This window comes from Globicephala melas, chromosome 16, assembly GCF_963455315.2.
Source record: "Globicephala melas chromosome 16, mGloMel1.2, whole genome shotgun sequence".
NCBI classification, from domain to species: domain Eukaryota; kingdom Metazoa; phylum Chordata; class Mammalia; order Artiodactyla; family Delphinidae; genus Globicephala; species Globicephala melas.
Window position 1 is genome coordinate 48,357,518 of NC_083329.1, and position 20,563 is coordinate 48,378,080.

The 20,563-nt window shown below is 38.2% G+C and overlaps 1 protein-coding gene and 1 non-coding gene across 3 annotated transcripts in view; one reads left to right on the forward strand and one right to left on the reverse strand.

Annotated features, from left to right (window-relative positions):
• WAPL (WAPL cohesin release factor) overlaps nt 1–20,563 on the forward strand; it is a 75,884-nt gene that overhangs the window by 11,294 nt on the left and 44,027 nt on the right. The window contains exons 3-4 of one of the 2 annotated variants that reach the window (XM_030862800.3): nt 12,001–13,044; nt 16,239–16,357. In XM_030862800.3, coding sequence (XP_030718660.1) covers nt 12,001–13,044; nt 16,239–16,357 — 1,163 coding nt within the window. The remainder of the gene's footprint in view (nt 1–12,000; nt 13,045–16,238; nt 16,358–20,563) is intronic. The other variant, XM_030862799.3, reaches the window with a different exon arrangement.
• Nucleotides 882–988, reverse strand: LOC115856503 (U6 spliceosomal RNA). The gene has a single exon (XR_004040873.1). It is a non-coding gene; the product is annotated as a U6 spliceosomal RNA (small nuclear RNA).

Here is a 20,563-nt window from a genome sequence, read left to right on the forward strand (position 1 = left end):
ATTTACAAAGGTGTGGGAGGAATGTTAGGGAAAGCCTAGCCTGGGTTAGCTGCAGTGAAGCTATTATCACCCAGTTTCACAGGGGCAAGGGATTAATTGGGCCATTTAGAGGCCACCTTAAGAAGAGCAGTATCCTTCTTTTGAAGGGGCCTCATAAGGAGGGTGCTTGAGGATAAAGTATTTGAACCTAACTCTGCTCCTTCCCTCCTCTGTCCTGAGGCTCCTCATAGATGGAACCCGAGGGAAGCCTGAGGGTAAGGAAACTTTGTTACAGGTCAGCCTCCCGGGGCTGAGATCAGGGTGGAGAGTACATCTGGAAGGGCAAGTAGAAGATAACTGGTGCAATATCTAAAAAAAAAAAAAAAAGTGGAAATGTACACAATTAGATAATCATTATCAAGATAGAGACTACTTCCCTCTTGTCAAAAGCTCTTTCATGCTCCTTTGTGGTGGGTCCCTTCTCCCACCACCAACCCTGGCATCTACTGATCTGTTTTCTGTTCCTGCAGCCTTGTTTTTTCCAAAATTTCATATACCTGAGGTCATAGAGTATGTAGCAGTTTCAGTCTGGCTTTTTTCATTTAGCATAATGCTTTTAAGAGTATTCCACGTTGTTGCATGTTTCAGGTTTTTTTTTAACATCTTTATTGGAGTATAATTGCTTTACAATGGTGTGTTAGTTTCTGCTTTATAACAAAGTGAATCAGTTATACATATACGTATGTCCCCAGATCTCTTCCCTGTTGCATCTTCCTCCCTCCCACCCTCCCTATCCCACCCCTCTAGGTGGTCACAAAGCACCGAGCTGATCTCCCTGTGCTATGCGGCTGCTTCCCACTAGCTATCTATTTTGCGTTTGGTAGTGTATATATGTCCATGCCAAAAATATGGAACGCTTCACGAATTTGCGTGTCATCCTTGCGCAGGGGCCATGCTAATCTTCTGTGTATCGTTCCAATTTTAGTATATGTGCTGCCGAAGCGAGCACTGTATCAGTATTTTTATTGTTGACTAGTATTCCATTGTACGTACCACAATCCATTCACTAGTTGAAGGACATTTGGGTTTTCAGTTTTTGGCGATTATGAATGAAGTTGCTTACAATTCCATTTAGGTTTTTGTGTAGAGATATGTCCATATTCCTCTTGGGGCAAGTACCTAGCCTAGGTGTGGATTGCTGGTCACGAAAATACTGAAATGCTTGCAAAGGATATACATTTTCTGTAAAATAATAAATAATATAATTTCCTGTAAATATTGGCATTTTAAAATAAAACTGACATGCAATAGGTATCATAGTGATTTCTTTAACTTTTTTATTGTAAAATAAAACACAGATACAGAAAATCACACAATATAATAAAATATCTAGAAATACATGTTTTGCTTAGTGAATTATTATAAGAGCAACACTGTTGTAACCACCACCCACATCAAGGAACAGAAGAGTGCCAGCCACTCCAGAAGCTCTTCCTTGTGTCCCCTCCTTCACCTCAAAGTAATTGCTATCCTGTTTTTTATTGTAATCACCTCTTGCTTACAAATACATAAGTATTTGCTGTTCACTTTCATACATTAAAAAAAAAACAAGTTTTTCTTTAACAGCCAGAAGATTTACAGCACCCTTTATCCTTTTTGAAATTGTATTTCTATCCCACTTGCCCTTTAGAATTTGATCCTAATGAATATGTCTTTTTTTTTTTGGCTGCTTTGGGTCTTTGTTGCTGCACGTGGGCTTTCTCTAGTTGTGGCGAGCGGGGGCTACTCTTCGTTGCGGTGCACAGGCTTCTCATTGCGGTGGCTTCTCTTGTTGTGGCTCGCGGGCCCTACGGTGCACAGACTTCAGTAGTTGTGGCATGTGGGCTCAGTAGTTGTGGCTTGTGGGCTCCAGAGTGCAGGCTCAGTAGTTGTGGCGCACGGGCTTAGTTGCTCTGTGGCATGTGGGATCTTCCCGGACCAGGGCTCGAACCCGTGTCCCCTGCATGGGCAGGCGGACTCTCAACCACTGCGCCACCAGGGAAGCCCCCTGAATATGTCTTTTTTTTTTTTCCCCTGGTACGCGGGCCTCTCACTGTTGTGGCCTCTCCCGTTGCGGAGCACAGGCTCCGGACGCGCAGGCTCAGCGGTCATGGCTCACGGGCCCAGCCGCTACGCGGCATGTGGGGATCTTCCTGGAGCGGGGCACGAACCCGTGTCCCCTGCATCGGCATGCGGACTCTCAACCCCTGCGCCACCAGGGAAGCCCCTGAATATGTCTTTTAACGGTCATCTTTTCATAATTCTTTGTACAAAAATACGTTTATAAATTTAAATGTAAACTTTTAAGAATTTTCTGTGATTCTGATGCTTTAAGTATTTAAAAATTCTTCTAGATTAAGTTATGACCACAATTATTAGTGTATAATTGATCAAATGTGATTGCTGTGAGTCTTAAAGGCAAAGTTTATTGGAAATACACCTCTTAATGATATGCGTGGCACCTTTTTTCAATTAGCTCATGTATATGTGGATGAATATTATTGCTAGAATTACGAAGTCTTTGGCATCAATCTATTCCTATTTTTTAATACATGTAAATGTTGAGATACCATATTGACAAAAATAAGAATGGAGAGAGTTTTGCTATGGTAGTTTCTATTTGGAAAGCAATAATTGGAACCACCTGACATGCAAAGGATTTGTTACCAAGACATTAGAGTTACTCAGTTATTAAGCACAGAAGCTAATAATGTATCACATTATTTCTTTATAGGTCATGCCAGAGTAGGAGCAGTGTATCATAGATTACGGGTAGGTGAGGGATATGCCATTATTTGTAACGTGGGAGAAGAATGATTAATCCCAGGTGGGTTGGTAGATCAGTTTTTGGACCAGAGTACATGAGGAAGATGGGGATTTAGAAACCAACGTCCCTAAAACTTAATTGTGCCTGTATATGTTTTGGAAGGTCTTTGTGTAACTCCAGGGGTCTGTGTATCTAGTTTGAAGAGTTAATTGTCAGGGTGGCCTACAGTTTGAGGATTGGCTTGGGTATGTGGGTGTGGTTCCCTGTTCTTCTGCAAGGGTGGGCAGAGTTAGGCAGCTTGAGCAGGAGGCCACAGGAGCAGACAAGCTTCTTGGTGTGTGGGTGGGCAATGGCAGTGGGCAGTAAGGCTCTCCATGGGCTGTTGTTGATGGGAACTGAGGGGAAGTTGAGTTGACTTGGACTGCTCTGTGTAGTGGACCCAGCTGAATGCTGCTTTTGAAGTTTTTTTGGCCATGCTGTGCATCATGCAGGATGTTAAGTTCCCTGACTAGGGATCGAACCCGTGCCTCCTGTAGTGGAAGTGCAGATTCTTAACCACTGGACCACCAGGGAAGTCCCTGAAGTTGTTTTATATTTACTGTTTTATCTTTAAAATTACATGTGGGCTGTGTGTTTGATAGGTATGATTTATAAAATGTAAAAACATTTTAAATTACCACTTGAAATGCTTAACTTTTTAAGTACTTTTTACCTTCCACATCTTTGAGTAAAACTGATCCACTGAGGATGATGTGCCATGTTTTTCCTGTGAGTTTTTTAAGTGCCCTTGATAGATAGCCACATACCTTCATTGACAGTGAAAAATCAGTTCCCTTTCACAGAAGCAAGTGCTGTTAACAATTTCTTACATAGACTTTCATAATCTTTAATATGCACAGCATATAAATCTGTGTATCCTTAAAAACAAACACATAAATGGGAGCATGATGTATATACTGTGTGTGTATAGTGTATTGTGCCTTAAAAAACACGGAAAGGGCTTCCCTGGTGGCGCAGTGGTTGAGAGTCCGCCTGCCGATGCAGGGGACACGGGTTCATGCCCCGGTCCGGGAAGATCCCACATGCCGCAGAGCGGCTGGGCCCGTGAGCCATGGCCGCTGAGCCTGTGCATCCGGAGCCTGTGCTCTGCAACGGGAGAGGCCCGCGTAAAGCAAAAAAAAAAAAACCACACAAAAAAAACCACAGAAAAATCTTTAAGATGTACACATCAGTATTTATAAATCTATCTTGTTCTCTTTTAGCAGCTTCATGGTTTTCCATTATATGGATGTACCATACTTTAGTCTCTTAGGGGTAGTTTGGCTGTTTATAGTCATTTGCTATTACAAATAAATGCTACTTGGAAAATCATTCTACTTATGTTTTTGAGAGTCATGTTGTCAGTATAGTGGCAGAAGATGTTTCTAGAAGTTGAAACATCTAGAATTGAAAGAGCATATACATTTAAATATTCAATTGATATTGCCAAATTTCCCACTTAACAGTGTGGCTTTGTTTTTCCTAGCATATCATTCTAACTTTGGACTTTGTCTAGCTGAAAGTAGAAAAAAAATGTTTATTTTGGGGGTTTAATTTTTTCTGCTTTAGAATATATATATCTTTATGTTTTAAAAATTTTTAAAATCTATCTGCACATGGTACAAAATGATAGTGGTTAAAAGCTTCCCAGCCCCTTTCTCCGGTTGTCCCAGCTCTTCTTGGAGTGATCGACCATTCATAATTTTGTTACCCTTTCTGACATATGCTGTGCACCTACAAGCAATACAGACAGTTGCATATATGTGTGTGTATTTAGATCTACAAAATGATAACGTGCTGTTTTGTACCTTGCTTTTTCACTTAATATATCTTGGGAATAAGTCTATGTCAGTATATGAAAGTTTTCTTTCTGGCCTCCCTCCCTTTTTTATTTAAAAATACTGCTGCATGGTGTGTCAATTTCCCTATGTTTTGTAATTTCTTAACCAGTTCCTTGTAGTTGTCAGACCTTTGGGTTGCTTCCAGTGTTTTTGTTTTCTTTAAAAAGTTGCTTTTATTTTTCAGACAATAAACACCGCTTAACTATGTGGCTGTCAACTGTCTACTAACTGAAATCTACCGTCCCTCATCTGCAGAATGGGATACAGCTTCACATTTCCTTATCTGAAACCTTTGGGGCCAGATTTGTCTTGAAATTAGGATTATTTTGGAATTTAGAAAGTGTATGTATTTTACATTAACACCCGTCAGGGGCTAGGCAGCAGTCTAATCAAGACAGCTGTTTCTTCAGGAAAAAATACTATCAGTAGCCTCACTTAGGTGAGGTCAGGTTTTGCTTCAAAATGCATTATGAGAAAACTTTGTTTTCAGAGCTTTTTAGATGTTAGAATTGTGGATAAAGGCTTGTGAACTTGTAATAGTACCTACATCAGATGGTTGCTAAGAGATCAAATGAATTAATAGATGGAAAGTATTTAGGACAGTACTGGGCACATACTGAGGCCTTAGTAAGTATATAGTTCAATTGTTCTACTTTTTCCAGCTTTATTGAAGTATAATTATTATATAACATTGTGTACTCTGATTTTTAATTGTGAATGAAATTGAGTGCCTTTTCATAAGTTATTAATTCATTCTATTTCTTTTTCTATTGATTGCTTTTATGTGTCTCTACCTGCTTTTTCTGCTGGGACATTCATTGGACTTATCGATGTGTAAGAATTCTTAGTATATATATATTTTTCATAGAAATCTTTTAAATTAATTAGTTTATTTCTGTCTGCGCTGGGTCATCATTGCTGCGCCTGGGCTTTCTCTAGTTGCGGCGAGAGGGGGCTACTCTTCATTGCGGTGCGTGGGCTTCTCATTGCGGTGACTTCTCGTTGCGGAGCACAGGCTCTAGGCACGCGGGCTTCAGTAGTTGTGGCATGCAGGCTCAGTAGTGTGGCTCGCGGGCTCTAGAGTGCAGGCTCAGTAGTTGTGGTGCACGGGATTAGCTGCCCTGCGGCATGTGGGATCTTCCCAGACCAGGGCTCGAACCCTTGTCCCCTGCACTGGCAGGCAGAGTCTTAATCACTGCGCCACCAGGGAAGCCCTGAATTCTTAGTATATTAAGGAAATCAGCCTTTTGCGTTTCCTTCATGACTAATGATCATTTTTCATGTACTTATTTGGTAACAGTATAGTTTCTTTGGTGACATCCGCTCACATTTTTTTGCTCAGTTTTAATCGGGTTGTTTATTTTCTCACTGAATTTTGAGAGTTCTTTATTCTGGGTACAAGTATTATATCAGACATATTTATTGCAGACATTTTCTCTGACTCTGTGGCTTGTCTTTGCATTCTCTTAACAGTGTTTTTTGTAGAGCAGAAGTTACTGGTTTTGATGTAGTCCCATTTTATCAAATACTTCTTTTATGACAAGGGAGTACACTCTCCTCCCTAGGCATCCCCTTCATTGGACAGCGCTAATTGATTTGTTAAAGAAAATATTTATTTATTTATATTTACATATTTATTTATTTAGCTGTGCCGGGTCTTAGTTGTGGCACACAAGATCTACATTACATCGTGTGGGATCTTTAGTTGCGGCATGCAGGATCTTTCAGTTGCGGCATGCAGGATCTTTTAGTTGCAGCCTGTGGGCTCTTAGTTGAGGCATGCGGGATCTAGTTCCCTGACTAAGGATTGAACCCGGTCCTCCTGCGTTGGAAGCGCAGAGTCTTAACCACTGGACCACCAGGGAAGTCCCTCTAATTGACCTTTAATGCTCATCAGTCCTTTTAGTTTCTATGAATTTGAATGATTTCTACACATTGAATAAGTTTGTTCTCTCTTTGCATGACAGCCACTCAAATTAGAGGCAGCTTGCCATGTAATGGTGGCACACACCCCCCCCACACACACAAATTAAACTTTTCTCGGTACCTCAACTGTATTTCATGGGTCATGGTCTCCAAAGCCACTTCTCTATCATCTGTACAGTCGCCTTAGAAGTCAGAGGTTTTTGTTTAAATTTAGTATTTAGCACATCAGGTGATACGCACTGCAATTTGCCCAACACATTAGATTTTAACCTCTTCATCTCATCTAGACCTCTTATATTAATGTGGGTTAAGATGGTTTATCTGCTTTAGTATTTCAATTTTCAGCAGCCACCACTAGAGGTAGTGTAATGTGTATTAGAATTTGGTATGGTTCTTTTTATGAGATCTCTTGGTCATTGGTTTAATTGGCAGCCTTTGTCGTCATTGGCCTCTCTGGGCTGCCTTTTCTTTATCTCTATAATGATGGGTTTGGTGAAAAGTGAAAGGAAATATCTTCACTTTCTTCTAAGAAGGGTGAAGGTAGTATATATGCTGTTTGTATATACAGACTAGCATACAGTTACACAGGTGTGTGTGTATATCCATCTTCAATAAATATCAATTCATAGTCAGTCTTATTTTTATTACCACCTACTCCCTTTCAACAGTGGATTATTTTGAAGCAAATTCCAGACACTGTATTTCATACATAAATATAATTCTTTTTTTTTTTTTTTTTTTTGCGGTACGCGGGCCTCTCACTGTTGTGGCCTCTCTCGTTGCGGAGCACAGGCTCTGGACGCGCAGGCTCAGCGGCCATGGCTCACCGGCCCAGCCGCTCTGCGGCATGTGGGATCTTCGCAGACCGGGGCACGAACCCGTGTCCCCTGCATCCGCAGGCGGACTCTCAACCACTGCACCACCAGGGAAGCCCATAAATATAATTCTTTAACAGCTCAGCACTCCAAAAAAAAGATAACTGTAGGATCACTGTTACAGTTTAAGGTACTTAATATGTACCTTTGTTAATTTTTACTTTTTTTTTGTTTTTTTGGTTAATTTTTACTTTTAAGACTTTTGAATAGACTATAGACAATATAAAATTCAAGAGGTATGGAAGACTTTCCCTTTATCCTTCTGTCATCCCTTTCCCTAAGGGCAACCATATCTGTAGACCTGCCTCATTCTTTTTAACAGCTATATAGTATTCAGACATGTGGTTGTATGATAATTTAGTTAGTTCTTTATTGATAGGTATTTGTATTGTTTATGAAAGCAGAAATCAGGAAACAATGTTCCTTGTTGCTTATGTTATTCATACTCATGGAGAGTTATTTGTAGAGTAAATAAAACAGCTTGCTTCAGGGTCAGTCTATTTCTTTCATATGTACATTTTTAATTTTAAAAAGTATTACCAAATTGCTCTCTGTAGTGATTGTACTAAGATATACTCCTACAGAAATGTAGTTTTATTTATTTTTATTGCTCTGCAGTATTTCTTTGTATTAATAGACCACTATTGATTGTACTGTTAATGGATATTTATATTTCTTTGTTTTGGAATGACGTCATAAGTGTACTTCCCTTATGTTGAACCACGTGGAATGGCGAATACTTGATTATTTTAAAAGTGGAAGTTTCATATGGTTAAGTTTAGTAAGTCGTTTAGTGCACATATGCATACATTTCTTTTAGGTAAGTACTTTGAAGTGGAATTTCTGGGTCATAGGATAACTGTTATGTTTAGCTTTTGTAGATAATTCGAGAGTGGTTGTTCCCATTTCCATTCTGAGCAGTTGAAGTTGCTTTACCTCCTCCGCAATACTTGGCACTGTGAATTTTAACTCTTTCGTTGGTTGTTTAGTAGCATCTCATTATGGTTTCAGTGGCATCTTTCTAATAACCAATGAATGTCAGTGTCTTTTAATATATTTATATTTTATATGTTTATTGAATATCCTTTTTTATCAAGTGACTGGTCAAGTCCAAGTCTCTTGATCATTTTTCTATTTTAACTTTTTATTGGGTGTCTTATTGAGTTGGGGCATTCTTTACATAGTTGTAATCAACCCCCCACCCTGCCCCGGCCACCCACACCCACACACAGACACACACACACCCACAAACACACACACACACACACACTCTCACTCACTCTCTTTCTCTCTCTCTCTGGTATGGTAGTTCTCTTAAATAGCGTTTTTTGGTGTGTGTGTGTGTGTGTGTGTTTTAATCTTTTCTTGGCTGCACTGAAGCATGTGAGATCTTAGTTCCCTGACCAGGGATCGAACCTGTGTCCCCTGCAGTGGAAGTGTGGAGTCTTAACCACTGGACTGCCAGGGAATTCCCTAAATAGTGGTTTTCTAATGGACATTTAATTTTCTTTTTAACATCTTTATTTGAGTATAATTGCTTTACAATGGTGTGTTAGTTTCTGCTTTATAACAAAGTGAATCAGTTATACATATACATATGTTCCCCTATCTCTTCCCTCTTGTGTCTCCCTCCCTCCCACCCTCCCTATCCCACCCCTCTAGGTGGTCACAAAGCACCGAGCTGATCTCCCTGTGCTATACAGCTGCTTCCCACTAGCTATCTACCTTAATGTTTGGTAGTGTATATATGGACATTTAATTTTGATGAAATTTCTTTTGCTTTATGGTTAAAGATACAAGATGTTCCAGTATACATTATTGAATAATCCTTCCCATAGAGATTTGAAATTCTGCAATTAACATATACTGATTTCCCACAGATATTTTGCTCCTTCTCTTGTCATTTACCAATTAAAAAATGTATTTTGGAATGTTTGAAAACCGGCTAAAGAGAGAAGAGAGTTTAGCCACCTAAGAACTGGAAATAAAGAAGAGTAGAAATGTTGCAGAGGCCCTAAAAGTGTCTCAATAAAAGCCATTTTAAAAGAAAAAAAAACCAACTCATTTTTATTTCCCCTCCCCACCCTTGATGTTTTGAGATATAAAGTGAGTTTATCTGACAAGGAAGCTGGGATGTTTGAGGAAGGAGGGCAGTTGAAAGTAATTGCTATTTTGCATTTTAGGACAAGATAACCTTGCTTTCTCTTCTGAAGGTATAGTTAAGAATATTTCTTGAAGACCTAAATGATGAAGGACTGTAGAAAGTATTTATTTTACATATCAGAATACTGTTGTGGAAAACTTAGATAGCTTTTCTTGTGCAGAACTCTTTGTTGATTAAATTAGTTTTTATCTGTGCAGTGTATTTCTGAAGTTTAAAAATTATATAATATACTTTAATAATTAATCTGTAGGATTGTTTATGCTATATAATTGAATACATGAATAAATTGTATTTACTAGTGACATAACTTTTAGTGATAATACTTCTTTCTCTAAGGCTCTTTATTATTCTTTGCACTTAAATTTATAAGGTATACTCACAACAGTTAGATTTACATATGAAAGGCAGCCCATGAGAATAGTAACTGTTAAAACACAACACATATTCTCTGACTTTAGGGGAAATGGGAGTGGTAAGTAAAACTTGAAGTAGTAATTTTTAAAAACATGGATAATAAAGTTTACGGTAACATAACCTTTTTTTTAAGTCAGAAGGATGTTTATTACATAAAACAATTAGAAACAGCTTAAATAAATTTTGTGACATTAAGACAGTAGAATGCTATGTAACTATAAAAGTGGTGTGGTATAACATTTAGTGACATCTCATAGACGTCTGTATAGCTAGGCATGCAAAACATTCCCATAGGCATTTTTTAGCAAATAATTCCTTTAATAATGCTGTAAAGTAGTATGGGTCAGTGGATTCCCTTTTGAGCACAGGAGGAAATTGAAGCCCTCAGGAAAACGCCCAAAGTTAAGGGTCTTGCCTGAGCTCTGTAGGGCTAGTTGGTTAGGGCAACACAAGTCTCCAAATTCAACTACTAGTGCTCTTTCCACTTGTTATAAGAGCAGTGGTATCATTTCTTCAGGTTTGGTTTTAAACTTGGCTTTGCTTCTGCCCCTTTAAGAAAGTATCAGATGCCAGAGTCAGCTTTTAATTCTTCGCTTTTCAGTATTGTATACTTATTGATTTGGTACTTCTGAGATTATGAAAACTATAGTTCCTTGCCTTTGGTTGGAAAATATCCAAGAATAAAACAGGTATACCTATAAATTAGTTGCCTTGTAGAGGTAGGTAAATATAAATTACATTTACACCCATTGGGTAGCATTAAAAATTGTACAGTGAATTCATGTAAAGCATCCCTTTGCTTTTATTTGATGGTTTGTTAATTGAGATTTGTAAATGACTTTTCTTAAATGTAGGTTTTTTTTGTTTTGTTTTGTTTTTTGGTAATTTTATTATTTGGCATAAACTTTTTTTTTTTTTTTTTTGCGGTACGCGGGCCTCTCACTGTTCTGGCCTCTCCCGTTGCGGAGCACAGGCTCCGGACACGCAGGCCCAGCGGCCATGGCTCACGGGCCCAGCCATTCCGTGGCATGTGGGATCCTCCCAGACCGGGGCACTAACCCGTGTCCCCTGCATCGGCAGGCGGACTCTCAACCACTGCGCCACCAGGGAAGCCCCTGGCATAAACATTTAACCCGACTTTTCCTACTAACAAGTGCTTGGAGAATTAATTGTAGTACCAGTTTGAATCACATTTCCATCTCATTTAGAAAAATTTAAAAAATATTTCTGATGATAAAATTAAAGACAACAGAAATGAATTTCCCAAGTACAAAATGAGTAGGCAGTTTAAGATTTACCACTGGCTGATATGGATAAATAACCACTGTAGCCATGTAACTTAGGCATCAGAGCCACTGTTTAAAAAAAAAAAAAAAAAGAGCCTTGAAGTTGTATGGCTTTTAGCATTAGAAAAAAGAATGGAAAGCAGAAATAAAGAAACCTGACCCTGGAACAGGTTTCTAGACAGAGCTGGCATGCCATATGGGCAACCCTACCCCAGAGGAATAGACACTGCCAGAATGTTTTCATTAACTGTGTTACATTGTTAAGGTTCTATTAAATAATTTTTAAACATCTTTATTGGAGTATAATTGCTTTACAGTGATTAAACATTTTTATTTGAAAAATCCATAGTATGTCTTAGAAGGTTTGGCTGAGTTATTTATATGTCATTCTGAATTGATCCTGTTTTTTAACACTGCTGAAATCTCTTGAGTTTAGGGTAACAATTTTAAGGGACTTGGATGCCTAGGGAGAGGTCACTGGAAGACATGAGAGCTGTATACTGGAAGGGGAATTATCAGATATATAAACATTTATTTTTTTCACAATTTAAAATTTTTGCAATTTTTTCATAATTGTACTATTAATTAACCAAATGTCCCTTTTATTTGTTAACTTTTATATTGCTGTCACTCATATTTTTATCCTTTGACTTATTTTTCATTTTTATAGATAAAGTGGAGAACTTTAGTGAAGAACATGAAAAAAATAGTCACCATATTTACAAAAATGCTGAAGACAGTACTAAGAAACCCAATGCAGAAACAACAGTGGCTTCTGGATACAAAGCTGATGAAATCAAAGAAACAAATGATACTTGGAACTCCCAGCTTGGAAGAAGGTCAGAATCTCCATCAGAAACATCTTCAATCAAGGGATCTGTAAGAACTGGTTTGTATGAATGGGATAATGACTTTGAAGATAGCAGATCAGAAGATTGTATTTTAAGTTTGGATAGTGATCCTCTTTTGGAGATGAAGGATGAGGATTTTAAAAATCGGTTGGAAAATCTAAATGAAGCCATTGAGGAAGACATCATGCAAAGGGTTCTTAGGCCAAGCAACTGTAGGACGTATTGTAGGGCCAATAAAGCAAAATCCTCACAAGGAGCATCAAATTTTGATAAGCTAATGGACGGCACCAGTCAGGGCTTAGCCAAAGCAAACAGTGAATCAAGTAAAGATGGCCTGAATCAGGCAAAAAAAGGCAGTGTAAGTTGTGGGACCAGTTTTAGAGGGACGGTTGGACGGACTAGAGATTATACTGTTTTACATCCATCTTGCTTGTCAGTTTGTAATGTTACCATACAGGATACTATGGAACGCAGCATGGATGAGTTCACTGCATCAACTCCTGCAGATTTGGGAGAAGCTGGCCGGCTAAGAAAAAAAGCAGATATTGCAACGTCTAAGACCACTACTAGATTTCGACCTAGTAATACTAAGTCTAAAAAAGATGTTAAACTTGAATTTTTTGGTTTTGAAGATCATGATGAGACAGGAGGTGATGAAGGAGGTTCTGGGAGTTCTAATTACAAAATTAAGTATTTTGGCTTTGATGATCTCAGTGAAAGTGAAGATGATGAAGATGATGACTGTCAAGTGGAAAGAAAGACAAACAAAAAAAGATCTAAAACGGCTCCATCACCCTCCTTGCAGCCTCCTCCAGAAAGCAGTGATAATTCCCAGGACAGTCAGTCTAGTACTAATAATGCAGGTAAGACTTAAAAAAAAAACTACAAGTAAACGTGTTTTTCAGGCTTAAGTAACAGCTACTTAGTTTCCTCCTGGATACTTAGTTTTAGCTTGTTACTACATTTAATTTTAATAGGAGTACCTATTTAGTGCCAAAGATTACCTTATCCAAAGATAACAGCATTTAAATGTTAATAAAGTCCCACCTTGTAAGGAACCAGTTTGTAAATTGGGGAGTCTTTTCATATTTGTATTTTAATTCTACCATTAGCACTTGAGAATTTTAGTGTGTGTCCGTGTGTGTGTCCGTGTGTGTGTGTGTGTGTGTGTGTGTGTGTGTGTGTGTGTGTGTGTAGGGATAATGAACATCTTGATATTTCAGCTTTGAAAAACTAAATGCAATGGAAACATAAGGATAGATTTTGGTCATTTAGAACTATATTGATACTAGGTGGTTGTAATGAGGGAAGTATTAGGAAATTAAAATAAAAAAGCCTAATCAATAAATGTTAAAAAACATTCTAAAGAAATCTTAAATTTATGAAGTTAAGATTAAATCTTAAGAATCATCCTCGTAAGTTGACTTAATAAAATTAAAAAGTGCTAGTTAAGTATTTATACACTCTTACCAGTGAAAAATTAATTTGTCCCTTAAGATAGTAGGACCAGTAATGACTTGAAGTCCTTGAGTTGATAGTCTCCACTGAGAGACAAACAAAAGAAATAGGTTAGCTTTGCTATGAGTAAGTCACTACTTGACAAGGGCTTTGTGAAGTGGATTGACTGTTGAGCGACGAAGAGTATGTGAAAGCCTCTGGGATACAGGGGTTATATTTATTTGTATTTAACCAAATACAGTTTTCCTATATCAGTTTACTTGTTAAATAGAGCTTTTGTCCTTTTAGGGTCATAGAACAAGAGTCATTATGGTGAATTAGAACTATCATAGTAGGGACTTCCCCTGGTGGTCCAGTGTTTAAGACACCACGCTCCTAGGACTTTCCTGGTGGCGCAGTTGGTTAAATCCACCTGCTGATGCAGGGGACACGGGTTCGAGCCCTGGTCCAGGAAGATCCCACATGCTGCAGAGCAACTAAGCCTGTGCGCCACAACTACTGAGCCTGTGCTCTAGAGCCTGTGAGCCATAACCACTGAAGCCCGCACATGTAGAGCCTATGCTCCGCAAGAATAGAAACTACCGCAATGAGAAGCCCACGCACAGCAGTTAAGAGTAGCCCCTGCTCGCTGCAACTAGAGAAAGCCCGTGCACAGCAACAAAGACCCAGTGCAGCCAAAAATAAATAAATAAATTAATTAATTAAAAAAAAAAAAGACTCCATGCTCCCAATGCAGGGGACCTGGCTTCTGATCCCTGGTCAGGGAACTAGATCCCTCATGCCACAACTAAGAGCCCACAGGCTGCAACTAAAGATCCCATAGTATTCTTACATACAGATTTTCTTATAGAGTGTATCATACTTGAGGCTACCTACCATTTTGCTTCATTTGGCCTAAAAATAGGTTTGCTAGATTAGAATCGCTAAAGCTAGAATTACACAGGAGTAGCCCCTAGGAGCCCGCCTTACTCCCCACTGCAAAAAAATAAGAGTATTTTCAGAATTCAATGTTGTGTTGAATTGCTTCTGAAGAACTGAAGTTTGCTGCAGCCTTGCTAGTCACTTGAGATATGACTGGGTAGACAGCTTTACATTTGCTTTCTCAGGAAGATGGTTAGTAATTATGTACTGAAACCTGAGCTCCAGTTCTGCTACAGCCTTCTTAGCTCTTATCCTAACCTTGATAGCAAGTTATCGTAAATCATTAGGCTCCCTTTGAAAAACATCATGTTGATAACAAATAATGTTTAAAAATGAGAGACTGTTTGATTGATATATCCAAAGTTGGAATCTGAGTCTTCATACACTGTATGAAACAGCAAACATTTTTAAGGGTTGGGACAGAGAAAAGTCTTCCTATTTTTTTTTTGAGGGGGGAATTGATAGTTCATTTTTATTTATTTATTTACATTTTTGGCTGTGTTGGGTCTTCATTTCTGTGCGAGGGCTTTCTCTAGTTGCGGCGAGCGGGGGCTACTCTTCATTGCGGTGCGCGGGCCACTCACTGTCGTGGCCTCTCTTGTTGCGGAGCACAGGCTCCAGACACGCAGGCTCAGTAGTTGTGGCTCATGGGCCCAGTTGCTCTGTGGCATGTGGGATCTTCCCAGAACAGGGCTCGAACCCAGGTCCTCTGCATTGGCAGGCAGATTCTCAACCACTGCGCCACCAGGGAAGCCCAAGTCTTCCTATTTTTAAAAAAATACTTATTTATTTAGGCTGTGCCGGGTCTTAGTTGCCGTACACAGGATCCTCGTTGCCGCGTGCAGGCTCTTTAGTTGCGGCATGCGGGATCTTTAGCTGCGGCGTGCAGAATCTTTAGCTGTGGCATGCGAACTCTTAGTTGTGGCATGCACATGGGAACTAGTTCCCTGACCAGGGATCGAACCTGGGCCCCTTGCACTGGGAGCGTGGAGTCTTAGCCACTGGACCACCAGGGAAGTCCCCTTACTATTTTTTTCTTTTTTGTTTTTGTTTAGGCTAGAAAAAAATATAGCCATTTGGAAATTAGTGTAATCCTTTGGTTAGTTTTGTGGTAGTACCACAGACCACTGAACTACATTGTACTAGGTCATTCTGTATCTTGCCAAGGATAGCTATATCCTTTTTTGGGGTTTTTTAAAAATGTGGCCTCTTCAGATGTAAGCAGGCATTCTTTGAAGGCCAACATGATTAAGTGTACTTAAATTCTAGAAAAATGTTACAGGTGCATATCACCTGATGATGTGTGTGTGTGTGTGTGTGTGTGTGTGTGTGTGTGTGTTTAAACTAGACCATGCCAGTGTTAATGTTGATAGATAACTAGCAATTATATGAACTTCGAAGAACAAATTATTCTGGAAGAGAATTGATTTTGCCAGTGAAACTGGAGCACATACACAGCAACTAGGTTTCTGATTTTCTTTTAGAGTAGGGGACAAGCAGGGAGTGAGCACGGGAGAATGAGACTTAATATCATTGGAGTATTTTGTCAACTCTGTGGTGCTTTTATTCCTTTTTTTTTCTCCCCACAATATGCTTCTTTCTCCTCAAAATGTTCATAGGTTGTCTGGTAGATAATTTGAAATAATAGAAAGCTAGCTAGTTTTGATTACCATTTCAGAAAACTTGGATTTTACAGAGGATTTGCCTGGTGTGCCTGAAAATGTGAAGAAGCCCCCAAATAAACAAGGAGATAAATCAAAGGAAAATACCAGAAAGATTTTTAGTGGCCCCAAACGGGTAAGTAAAGCACTATCGGTGATTTGTATTATTGTTGGAGGGCTCAGCTCTTTTTTTATTTAAAAATTACTAACAAACATCATGGCAATTAAATTTTGTCTTTCAGAGGATATATGTAAATTATTTTTTCAAAGCATTGTAACCGTTTTTTGAAGTGTGGTAAAACATATATAACATAGTCTTTATTATATGCAAGTGTACAATTCAGTGACATTAAATACATTCATAGTGTTGTATAACCGTCACTGTTACCTATAACCAAAACTTTTTCATCGTCTCTAACAAAAACACTGTACACATTAAACAATAACTCCACCTTGACCTTCCCAGCCTCTGGTAAACACAGTTTTACTTTCTGTCTCTATAAATTTGCCTATTCTAGGTGCCTAATATAAGTGGAGTCACGCAATGTTTGTCTATCTGTACTTGGCTTATTTCACTAAGCATTATGTTGTCAGGGTCCATCCCTGTTGTAACATATATCAGAATGTTTCTTTTTTATGGCTGAATACCAAATTTTGTTTATCCATTCATCTGTAGATGGACAGTTGGGTGGTTCTCACTTTTTGGCTATTTGAGTCCCTGCTTTCAATTGATTTGGATACTTAAGAGTGGAATTTTGGGGACATATGGTAGGTCTTCGTTTAACTGCCAAAGTGTTTTCCACCTTGACTGCACCATTTTTATATTCATATTAGCAATGCACAAGGTTTCCAATGTTTCCACATCCTCACCAACATTTATTTTCTGAGTTTTTTTTTTTGATAATAGCTATCCTAATGTGTGGGAAATGGTATCTCATTGTGGTTTGATTTACATTTTCCTAATTATTGATGTTGAGCATCTTTTCATGTACTTGCTGGACATTTGTATATCTTTTTTGGAGAAATGTCTATTCAGTGCCCTTTTTTTTTTTTTTTTTTTTTTACATTTTATTTATTTTTGGCTGTGTTGGGTGTTCGTTTCTATGCGAGGGCTTTCTCTAGTTGCGGCAAGCGGGGGCCACTCTTTATCGCCAGTGCCCATTTTTGAATCAAGTTGTTTGGTTTTTTATTGTTGAGTTATAGGAGTTCTTTATATATGAATGTCTTATTAGATACATAATTTGCACATAGATGTTCCTATACTGTGAATTGTCTCTTTACTTTCTTGGTAGTGTGCTTTAATATCAGTGAAGTCCAGCTTATCTATTTTTTTCTTTTGTTACCTGTGCTTTTGGTGTCATATCTAAGAAATCATTGTCAAATTGGATGTCATGTACCTTTTCCCTATGTTTTCTTCTAGGTTTTATAGTTTTAGGTTTTAGGTTTTTATAGTTTAGGTCATTGATCCATTTTGAGTTAATTTCTGTATATAGTGTAAGTTAAGGGTCCAACTTCATTCTTATGCATTATATAAGTCATTTTAATATGGTCCAGCATAGGTATTGAGAATAATTTGCTTGACTTTACCTTTTTTAAAAAAAAATTCCTTTACTTAAATAGCTTGTATAGTGTTAAACAGTTTTATTATTGAAAATTGCAGTTAGAAGTTGTTGACATTTTTTGTAGATTGAACTACTTTTAAGCAACCAAAGAATGAGTGTGTCCATATTATCTGGCCTCGTTTTATTTTTATTCTTTTACCTCTGTAAACAGCCAGTTAGGAATCTTTTCAGAGTGATTGTGTTATACTTTTGCAGCCCCAGGTGCTCACCCCCCACCAGAAAAAAAAAATGCTTAATGCTTATTTCAACAGAGCTAACTTGCTCTGGAGCCAGGGGCCAGGGTAGTGTGGTATAATGGCTATAGCCCTTAATGCTTAGGTGAGGTTTTGGTTTATAAAATTGTGTATGGCATGTGTTGATTTCTAGTGTAAAAGTTATACATTTTTTGGTCTCAGGATTACTTCACATTCTTAAAATTTTATTAAGAATCCCAGAAAGCTTTTGATTATATATGTTATATTTATCAAATTGGAAGTGAAAACATATTTCAAAGATACTTATTAATAATTCACTTAACAGTAACCCATTACATGTTAATATAACATTTTAGCGAGAATTATTTTCTTAAAAATGTGGTGAGAAGAGTAGCATTGTACATTTTTTGCAAATCTCTTTATAAAGTTTGGCTTAGTAAAAGACAGGTAGATTCTTTGGGATTAGCAGATGCAAACTAGTATGTTTAGAATGGATAAACAACAGTATCCTACCGTATAGCACAGGGAACTCTATTCAGTATCCTGTGATAAACCATAATGGAAAAGAATATGACAAAGAATATATATAACAGTCACTTTGCTGTACAGCAGAAATTAACCTAACATTGTAAATCAACTATATTTCAATAAATTTTTTTTAAAAGAGCTAGATTCTTATATCCTCTATATTCAGTATTTTTCATTGTTGTTTTAGTTGAAAAATATGAAGAAAATCCAGCCTCACATAGATAAGTAGTTGTATTTTAAGTAGCTTTTTCAGATAATTATAGACATTCTTCGTTGACATTACACCAAAATTGAAAAAAAATGGGAGTTTCTTTTATAAATAAATAAATAAATAATTTTATTTATTTATTTATTTATGCATGCCTTTGTTGGGTCTTCGTTGCTGCGCACAGGCTTTCTCTAGTTGAGGTGAGTGGGGGCTACTCTTCCTTACGGTGCGTGGGCTCCTTACTGCGATGGCTTCTCTTGTTGCAGAGCATGGTCTCTAGGCGTGCATGCTTCAGTAGTTGTGGCTTGTGGGCTCTAGAGTGCAGGCTCAGTAGTTGTGACGCATGGGCTTAGTTGCTCCGCGGCATGTCACATCTTCCCGGACCAGGGCTCGAACCCATATCCCCTGCATTGGCAGGCGGATTCTTAACCACTGCACCACCAGGGAAGCCCCAGGAGTTTTTCTTTTCTTTTCTAATATTTATTTATTTATTTATCTATCTATCTATCTATCCATCCATTTATTTATTTATTTGGCTGTGCTGGGTCTTAGTTGTTGGCATGTGGGATTTAGTTCCCCAACCAGGGATCGAACCCAGGCACCCCCTGCATTGGGAGCGCAGAGTCTCACCCACTGGACCACGAGGAAAGTACCTACCCCAGGAGCTTCTTAAAGATTAGTTGTAACTTGGAGTGTAAAACCGTGCCAGTGAACCTTTCATAATGTTGCATTAAAATCTGTTGGTCTGTCTTGCCTTTGAATGGATCTTTTACACATGCATGCTTTGTAACATTATACATTGGTCATTTGGAAAATACTGGTTAGACTGATTTATCTAAATCTTTCAGTGGTGACACACTTCATTATACAGTATCAAAAATATCATTAATATCACTGTCAAACTCATTAGAAAAGTCTTTTAAGTATTGGGAAGCTATCAAGTTCACAGTTCTCCAGAATTTTAGTTTTTGCTTAAAAGTTGAAATTTTTTCATTGGCAGAAAATACTTCAGGGAAAATGACTGGCAATGACAGGCCTACTTTGTTCATTTTTGAGAAAATGTCTGCATAATACCCAAGTCTGTATAAGCATAGTTTGTCAGTTTTTTAAGTAAAGAATGGTGTTCAGGAAAAAAGTGGCTGGTTCAGCTTGAAACTTGAGCCAGTAGTGGTTTTTTTTGATACAACCACACTTTGTATGCAACAGAAGTGTTTTAGGCACACTGGTTTTGTCACATAGACCATTAGTGCACTTAGGGTTACGATTTAATCACTAATTTTCACTCCTTTATCAAGGGCTTTTTTCTTATGTGAAACTGGCATTTTATTTTTTAACTATGAAGTGTGTAGCAGTGAAGAATATGACTGCTTATGTACAGTTCAGAGCCCCTGCCTTGATTCATGCTAAGACACCAACAGCTTTACCCAGCATTGCTTTTGCACCATCCCTGCAAATATCAACGAAGTGAAAAAGGCAAACAACATATTATTATTGTGAAAATGGTTTTGTCTTTGTAGACACCCTGGAAGAGTTTCCTGAGTCCTTTAAAGCATTCTACTTTATTTCTCCCACCTCAACTTTTTATTATAAAAAGTTAAAATATACAGAAAGTGTAAAAAAATGTGATGAATAACTATATTCCTCTATCTAGATTGATCCCCACCCCCCCACCAAATCGTCATAATTACACACAGTCCCCTTCCCCTTCCCCTTTTTCTCTTCTCTTCATGTGTGTGTGTGTGTGTGTGTGTGTGTGTGTGTGTGTATTATATAACATTTTTCCTGTCGTA